Source organism: Boleophthalmus pectinirostris, unplaced genomic scaffold (assembly GCF_026225935.1).
Source record: "Boleophthalmus pectinirostris isolate CB_2022bp ecotype Guang Dong unplaced genomic scaffold, ASM2622593v1 HiC_scaffold_2, whole genome shotgun sequence".
Taxonomy (NCBI): domain Eukaryota; kingdom Metazoa; phylum Chordata; class Actinopteri; order Gobiiformes; family Gobiidae; genus Boleophthalmus; species Boleophthalmus pectinirostris.
The window spans coordinates 11,015,198-11,023,782 of NW_026571152.1; the positions used below are offsets into that span (position 1 = coordinate 11,015,198).

Below are 8,585 nucleotides of genomic sequence, written 5' to 3' on the forward strand. Positions count from 1 at the left end.
TGTGTGTGTGTTTTGTGTGTGTGTGTGTTTGTGTGTGTTTGTGTGTGTTTGTGTGTGTGTTGTTTGTGTGTGTGTTCTGTGTGTTTGTGTGTGTTTGTGTGTGTGTTGTGTGTGTGTTTGTGTGTGTTGTGTGTGTTTTGTGTGTTGTGTGTGTTGTGTGTGTGTGTTTCTGTGTGTTTGTGTGTGTTTGTGTGTGTTTGTGTGTGTGTGTGTGTGTGTGTTTGTGTGTGTGTTGTGTGTGTGTTTCTGTGTGTTTGTGTGTGTTTCTGTGTGTTTGTGTGTGTGTTTCTGTGTGTTTGTGTGTGTGTGTGTGTGTGTTTCTGTGTGTTTGTGTGTGTGTGTGTGTGTGTGTGTGTTTGTGTGTGTGTGTTCTGTGTGTTTCTGTGTGTTTGTGTGTGTTTGTGTGTGTTTGTGTGTGTTTGTGTGTGTGTGTGTGTGTGTTTGTGTGTTCAGAGCGTCAGGTTGTTCGTGTTGAGTCTGTGTGACGTTCAGGACGTTTGTGTTTCAGGGTTTTCAGGTGTGAACATTGTGACTTTGTGCTGTGTTCTGTGACTCCACCTGGTGGATTCAAAATCAACTGTTTCCTGCAGAAGAACAAACAGAACAGAACAAGACTCGTTCAGACTCATGAACATTTGAAGCTCTGACGTTTAATGAGACAAAACAGAACAAACAGTGACACAGTCTCAGGTCCTTAAAGCAAATCACAGCTGAATGTTCAGAGTAAAACACAGACACGACGCATGACGATGTGACGAGTGTGAAGACGAGACCAAAATCTAAGTCAAATCAAAGTCAAATCCTGTCGTTTTTTGAGTGATTTTCACTTGGGCTGATTAAAGTGAACCTCACACAACAAACACAAGTGTGTGTGTGTGTGTCTCGTGTGTGTGTGTGTGTGTGTCTCGTGTGTGTCTCATGTGTGTGTGTGTCTCTCGTGTGTGTGTGTCTCATGTGTGTGTGTGTCTCATGTGTGTGTCTCATGTGTGTGTGTGTGTCTCATGTGTGTGTGTGTGTCTCATGTGTGTGTCTCATGTGTGTGTCTCGTGTGTGTGTCTCATGTGTGTGTGTGTGTGTCTCGTGTGTGTGTGTGTGTGTGTCTCATGTGTGTGTGTGTGTGTGTCTCGTGTGTGTGTGTCTCGTGTGTGTGTCTCATGTGTGTGTGTGTGTGTCTCATGTGTGTGTGTGTGTGTGTGTCTCGTGTGTGTGTGTCTCATGTGTGTGTGTGTGTGTGTCTCGTGTGTGTGTGTGTGTGTGTGTCTCATGTGTGTGTCTCATGTGTGTGTGTGTGTGTGTGTGTGTCTCATGTGTGTGTGTGTGTGTGTGTCTCATGTGTGTGTGTGTGTGTGTGTGTCTCATGTGTGTGTGTGTGTGTGTGTCTCGTGTGTGTGTGTCTCATGTGTGTGTGTGTGTGTGTGTGTCTCATGTGTGTGTGTGTGTGTGTCTCATGTGTGTGTCTCATGTGTGTGTGTGTGTGTCTCGTGTGTGTGTGTGTGTGTGTGTGTGTGTCTCATGTGTGTGTGTGTGTGTGTGTGTGTGTCTCGTGTGTGTGTGTGTGTGTCTCGTGTGTGTGTCTCGTGTGTGTGTGTCTCGTGTGTGTGTGTGTGTGTCTCGTGTGTGTGTTATGTGTGTGTGTGTGTGTGTGTGTGTCTCATGTGTGTGTGTGTGTGTGTCTCATGTGTGTGTGTGTGTCTCGTGTGTGTGTGTGTGTGTCTCGTGTGTGTGTGTGTGTGTGTGTGTGTCTCATGTGTGTGTGTGTGTGTGTGTGTGTGTGTGTGTGCTCATGTGTGTGTGTGTGTGTGTGTGTCTCGTGTGTGTGTGTGTGTGTGTGTCTCATGTGTGTGTGTGTGTGTGTGTGTCTCTGTGTGTGTGTGTGTGTGTGTGTGTGTGTGTGTGTGTGTGTCACGTGTGTGTGTGTGTGTGTGTCTCATGTGTGTGTGTGTCTCATGTGTGTGTGTGTGTGTGTGTGTGTGTGTGTGTGTGTGTGTGTGTGTGTGTGTGTCTCATGTGTGTGTGTGTGTGTCTCATGTGTGTGTCTCATGTGTGTGTCTCATGTGTGTGTGTGTGTGTGTGGTGTGTGTGTGTGTCTCATGTGTGTGTGTGTGTGTGTCTCATGTGTGTGTGTGTGTGTGTGTGTGTGTGTGTGTCTCGTGTGTGTGTGTGTGTGTGTGTGTGTGTGTGTCTCATGTGTGTGTGTGTGTGTGTGTGTGTGTGTGTGTGTCTCATGTGTGTGTGTGTGTGTCTCATGTGTGTGTGTGTGTGTGTGTGTGTGTGTCTCTCTGTGTGTGTCTCGTGTGTGTGTGTGTGTGTGTGTGTCTCATGTGATGTGTCTCATGTGTGTGTGTGTGTGTGTCTCATGTGTGTGTGTGTGTGTGTGTGTGTCTCATGTGTGTGTGTGTGTGTGTGTGCTCATGTGTGTGTGTGTGTGTGTGTGTGTCTCATGTGTGTGTGTGTGTGTGTGTGTGTGTCTCATGTGTGTGTGTGTGTGTGTGTGGTGTGTGTCTCGTGTGTGTGTGTGTGTGTGTGTCTCATGTGTGTGTGTGTGTGTGTGTGTGTGTGTGTGTGTGTGTCTCCGTGTGTGTGTGTGTCATGTGTGTGTGTGTGTGTGTGTGTCTCGTGTGTGTGTGTGTGTGTGTGTGTCATGTGTGTGTGTCTCATGTGTGTGTGTGTGTGTGTGTGTGTGTGTGTGTGTCTCGTGTGTGTGTGTGTGTGTGTCTCATGTGTGTGTGTCTCATGTGTGTGTGTGTGTGTGTGTGTTGTCATGTGTGTGTGTGTGTGTGTGTGTGTGTGTCTCGTGTGTGTGTGTGTGTGTGTGTCATGTGTGTGTGTGTGTGTGTCATGTGTGTGTGTGTGTGTGTCATGTGTGTGTGTTTCATGTGTGTGTGTGTGTGTGTGTGTGTCTCGTGTGTGTGTGTGTGTGTCATGTGTGTGTGTGTGTGTGTGTGTGTGTGTGTGTGTGTCATGTGTGTGTGTGTGTGTGTGTGTGTGTGTGTGTCTGTCTCGTGTGTGTGTGTGTGTGTCATGTGTGTGTGTGTGTGTCATGTGTGTGTGTGTGTGTGTGTGTCTCGTGTGTGTGTGTGTGTGTCATGTGTGTGTGTGTGTGTGTGTGTGTGTGTCTCATGTGTGTGTGTGTGTGTGTGTGTGTGTGTGTGTGTGTCTCATGTGTGTGTGTGTGTGTGTGTGTGTCTCATGTGTGTGTGTGTGTGTGTGTGTGTGTCTCATGTGTGTGTGTGTGTGTGTGTGTGTGTGTGTGTGTGTGTGTGTGTGTGTGTGTGTGTGTCGTGTGTGTGTGTCTCATGTGTGTGTGTGTGTGTGTGTGTGTCAGGCGCTGGAGTTCCTGGAGGTGGCGCTGCAGCAGGATTCTGACCCGACTGTTAGAGCCGAACTTCTGTTCTCCAGAGGAAATCAACTCCGAGAGATGAACCTGCTCCAAGAGGCCTTCCAGGTCCTGCTCTAGTCCTGCTCTAGTCCTGCTCTAGTCCTGCTCTAGTCCTGCCCTAGTCCTGCTCTAGTCCTGCTAGTCCTGCTCTAGTCCTGCTCTAGTCCTGCTCTAGTCCTGCTCTAGTCCTGCTCTAGTCCTGCTCTAGTCCTGCTCTAGTCCTGCTCTAGTCCTGCTCTAGTCCTGCTCTAGTCCTGCTCTAGTCCTGCTCTAGTCCTGCTCTAGTCCTGCTCTAGTCCTGCTCTAGTCCTGCTCTAGTCCTGGTCCTGCTCTAGTCCTGCTCTAGTCCTGCTCTAGTCCTGCTCTAGTCCCGGTTTAATCCTGTTTAGTCCTGGTTTAGTCCTGCCGGTTTAATCCTGTTTAGTCCTGGTTTAGTCCTGGTTTAATCCTGTTTAGTCCTGGTTTAGTCCTGGTTTAATCCTGTTTAGTCCTGGTTTAGTTCTGGTTCAGTTCTGGTTTAGTCCTGGTTTAATCCTGTTTAGTCCTGGTTTAGTCCTGGTTTAGTTCTGGTTCAGTTCTGGTTTAGTCCTGGTTTAATCCTGTTTAGTCCTGGTTTAATCCTGGTTTAGTTCTGGTTCAGTTCTGGTTTAGTCCTGGTTTAATCCTGTTTAGTCCTGGTTTAATCCTGGTTTAGTTCTGGTTCAGTTCTGGTTTAGTCCTGGTTTAATCCTGGTTTAATCCTGTTTAGTCCTGGTTTAGTTCTGGTTCAGTTCTGGTTTAGTCCTGGTTTAGTCCTGGTTTAGTCTGGTTTAGTCCTGTTTAGTTCTTGGTTTAATCCTGGTTTAGTTCTGTTTAATCCTGGTTTAGTCCTGGTTTAGTCCTGGTTCAGTTCTGGTTCAGTTCCTGGTTTAGTCCTGGTTTAGTCCTGGTTTAATCCTGTTTAGTCCTGGTTTAGTCCTGGTTTAGTCCTGGTTTAGTCCTGGTTTAGTCCTGGTTTAGTCCTGGTTCAGTTCTGGTTCAGTTCTGGTTCAGTTCTGGTGTGAAAGTTCTTTGTTTTTCAGAGTTATCAAGAGGCCGTCCAGATAAACCCAGACCAGTCCCAGGCCTGGATGAACATGGGAGGAATCAAACATATAAAGGTCTGCCCCTGTCTGCCCCTGTCTGCCCTGTCTGCTGTCTGCTGTCTGCTCCTGTCTGCCCCTGTCTGCTCCTGTCTGCCTCTGCTCCCTGTCTGCCCTGTCTGCTGCTGCTGCCCCTGTCTGCTCCTGTCTGACCTGTCTGGTCTGCCCTGTCTGTTCTGTCAGTCTGCCCCTGTCAGACTACGCTGCGGCTCGGACTTTCTACGAGAAGGCGCTGAGTTTGAGTCCCGGCTCCAAACTGCTGAAGGAAAATCTGCAGAAGCTCGATCGTCTGGAGCGAAGATCCAAAGGCTGAACCCCAAAGAGACTCGACATCTTCACATTTATCCCTGAGGGTGTGACGCTAACCGGAGGCACTGCTCTGTCTGAAGCTTCTCAAATTAAACTTTAATCTGAGTTTTATTTGAGCTCGATCGGACCAGAGAAGAATCAGTGTGAAGGTTAAAGGTTTCAGATCTTTACCTTCTCAGAGTGATGTGTGGGCCTTGGATTTGTCGATGAAGTGGTTTTTAGTTTGATTCGGTGTTTTTTTTTTTTAACAAATTGCAGCGTATTTCTGCCTCCCACGTGACGACGAACTAAAGCTGCTACAACGATGACGCGGCAGATTCACCTACGACACGTTTGACGAAGCAGAAAACGCTTCGCCTCCACCGCCTCCACCACTCACACACCGTCCTGCGTCTGCACGTACACGTCTGCTCTTCTGCCTTATTTACCTTTATTTTTCACTTCAAACACACTTTTTGTAACCATGTCCTCGTGTATTTGGCTGCGATGGAAAGTCCAGATTATTTGTCATGTCGACAGAAGAGTCCAGGCGTGTGAAGTGTCTGGAGTTTATTTCTGGGAACACAGACAAAAAGGTCCCAAGAATATTTTTATTTGCGGGCGACACTTCACTGAAGAAGCTTGGAGAACGACGGGTGTTTTAAAACTGGACTGACAACGAAGCAGAAGCGACACTTTGGAAAAGGACGATGTTCCCACGAGACCAGGGTCCAGTGATGATCCTACATCTGTAAGTTTACCACAGTAAACCTCTGAAGAACTAAAAACAAACTGCAGCGTTTATTTTTGAAGATTATCCCACAATTCCTTTTTGGTTCTTCCTGTGGATCAATCCTGCCCATCACCTTCACCTTTCACTATTTTTCAGTTCCGTTGGGAAGAGAAACAGTTTGAACGGAGGTTTGAGTCACACACATCTGATTCACTTTTGCATTTATGGAGTTCACAAACACATTTCTCGAGTCGTTTTCCGCTGTTAGAACAAACAACAACCACACAATTAACGATGTCCGAATCCCAAAACTAAAATATGACAATATCAGAACCAGAAACAAAAGTGATATGGTTCAAAAGACTTGAAAAGATCGACTTTGTCAATAGACCAGGGTGGGCAAACTACGGCCCTTTAAACCTTTTAATCCGGCCGCCGAACTGGAATAAATTACAATAATAAACCTTGTTGATGTTTTATTTGTCATGCATTTCCGGTGTTTCCCAGTAGATGGCGCAGTATATATACATAGAGGTGCGGAGTGTTATGTTGGCCGCAATGCTTTATGGGAAAGTGTTGTACTCTTCGACTTTATGTTGTAATTATCAATGCAATAAACATCATAGTTTGGTTTGTGCGACGACCAGAAATCCGAAATTCTTGATAAATGAATTCTGTCCAAAACACATTTTTTCCAGTTATTTTAAACATGTCAAAATAAATTTCTGTGAGAGGAAACATGAATTAGTTTTAGCCCAGTGTGCATTACATTACATTACGGTTGCTATGGTGACGGGAACGGTGGAATTCCCGGGTGTGACGTCAGGATTTCCAAACGTGAAGTAAAATTTTAAAACCTAAAAAAAAAAAAAAAAACACCAAACTGGGAAAGAAACCGTTTTAGCTCGACCCGTCACAGGCGCTTTAAAGGTGCACTGTGTAACTTTTCAGGTCGGGGGGCTCCGTCACCTGCTCGTTTCCGTGGAGACGTCGATGCTCTGTCTGGAATGTTCCGCAGTGTGACTTTAAACAGCTCCACTTTACAGTTATTCAATCAGCCCTAGTTTAGTCCCGGTTTAGACCTGATTTTGTCCCGGTTTAGTCCCGCTCTAGTCCCGGTCCAGTCCCGCTTTAGTCCCGGTCCAGTCCCGGTCCAGTCCCGCTTTAGTCCCGGTCCAGTCCCGGTCCAGTCCCGCTTTAGTCCCGGTCCAGTCCCGCTTTAGTCCCGGTCCAGTCCCGCTTTAGTCCCGGTCCAGTCCCGGTCCAGTCCCGCTTTAGTCCCGGTCCAGTCCCGCTTTAGTCCCGGTCCAGTCCCGCTTTAGTCCCGGTCCAGTCCCGGTCCAGTCCCGCTTTAGTCCCGGTCCAGTCCCGCTTTAGTCCCGGTCCAGTCCCGCTTTAGTCCCGGTCCAGTCCCGGTCCAGTCCCGGTCCAGTCCCGCTTTAGTCCCGCTTTAGTCCCGGTCCAGTCCCGCTTTAGTCCCGGTCCAGTCCCGCTTTAGTCCCGGTCCAGTCCCGCTTTAGTCCCGCTTTAGTTCTTCAGTCACAGGTGCAGGTTTTAAAGCTCAAAAATACTCAGAAAAACCGACGTTGTGACTGTGAGCGCCTCTCCACAGATCTGACCTGGAACTCGATCTGGTTTGGTCTCCGTGGAGATTGAAAGCTTTAAAGCCACACTGCGGAACATTCCAGACCAAGATCTCAGTGTAGAAACAGGAAAATAATGGAAGAACATTGTAATAAAAGAATCATTAAAACCAGTAAAAATCGGACATGATGTAAAGTCTTTCGTCGACACCAGGGGGCGACTCTGCGTGAGCGACTCCGGATCACCACCTGATGATGTCACAGGGTGGGAGGGGAAATGTGTTACTCTTGGTGAAAATCCAACTACTCACGTGTAACTCTGATCTGACAGACGCAGATATTTTAAATGAAGCCGTTTGAAATTGTTCATGTTTTTAATTTGTGCGACTTTAATTTTATGTTTTTCAGAATATTTATTACAGAAATTTAACTTGTACAAAGTGTAAATATGTTTTTACTCCGAACGACGACGACGACGCAGCGAAACAAACGAGTGAGAGTGAAATAAAGAATAAAGTCATTTATTTAAACATGAGTCTGTGTCCGGCCTGTTTAGACCTGGTTTAAGACCTGGTTTAGTCCTGGTTCAGTCCTGGTTTAGACCTGGTTCAGTCTTGGTTCAATCCTGGTTTAGTCCTGGTTCAGTCCTGGTTTAGACCTAATTTAGTCCTAGTTTAGTCCTGGTTTAGTCCTGGTTCAGTTCTGGTTTAATCTTGATTTATTTTGTTAATCTAAAAGTTTTATATTCCACAATTTTCTGATCTGTTTTGCTGTTTCTTCCTCAAAAACAGGTGAGTCTGGGCAGGTGGATCTAGGCAGGGACCGACAGGGTCCGACAGGGTCCGACAGGTGCGTGTGTTCAGGGTCCGACAGGTGTGTGACAGGTGTGTGACAGGTGTGTGTGTTCAGGGTGTGTGACAGGTGTGTGACAGGTGTGTGACAGGTGTGTGTGTTCAGGGTGTGACAGGTGTGTGACAGGTGTGTGACAGGTGTGTGTGTTCAGGGTGTGACAGGTGTGTGACAGGTGTGTGACAGGTGTGTGACAGGTGTGTGTGTTCAGGGTGTGTGACAGGTGTGTGACAGGTGTGTGTCAGGGTGTGACAGGTGTGTGACAGGTGTGTGTGTTCAGGGTGTGACAGGTGTGTGTGTGACAGGTGTGTGTGTTCAGGGTGTGACAGGTGTGTGACAGGTGTGTGTTCAGGGTGTGTGACAGGTGTGTGACAGGTGTGTGACAGGTGTGTGTGTTCAGGGTGTGACAGGTGTGTGACAGGTGTGTGACAGGTGTGTGTGTGTGACAGGTGTGTGACAGGTGTGTGTGTTCAGGGTGTGACAGGTGTGTGACAGGTGTGTGTGTTCAGGGTGTGACAGGTGTGTGACAGGTGTGTGTGTTCAGGGTGTGTGACAGGTGTGTGACAGGTGTGTCAGGTGTGTGTTCAGGGTGTGTGACAGGTGTGTGACAGGTGTGTGTGTTCACAGGTGTG

General features: G+C 47.4%; 1 protein-coding gene and 1 long non-coding RNA gene across 2 annotated transcripts in view; both read left to right on the plus strand.

Annotated features, from left to right (window-relative positions):
• The window catches only part of tmtc1 (transmembrane O-mannosyltransferase targeting cadherins 1), a 38,630-nt gene extending 30,991 nt beyond the window's left edge, over positions 1-7,639 (plus strand). Inside the window, exons 19-21 of the mRNA XM_055155267.1 lie at positions 3,326-3,445; positions 4,441-4,522; positions 4,698-7,639. Of these exons, the coding sequence (XP_055011242.1) occupies positions 3,326-3,445; positions 4,441-4,522; positions 4,698-4,813 (318 nt within the window). The 3' untranslated portion in view covers positions 4,814-7,639. The remainder of the gene's footprint in view (positions 1-3,325; positions 3,446-4,440; positions 4,523-4,697) is intronic.
• A 274-nt stretch (positions 7,640-7,913) lies between these two features.
• On the plus strand, positions 7,914-8,295 carry LOC129409384 (uncharacterized). The gene is made up of 3 exons (XR_008632388.1): positions 7,914-7,977; positions 8,037-8,176; positions 8,209-8,295. It is a non-coding gene; the product is annotated as an uncharacterized LOC129409384 (long non-coding RNA).
• Positions 8,296-8,585: the final 290 nt, after the last annotated feature.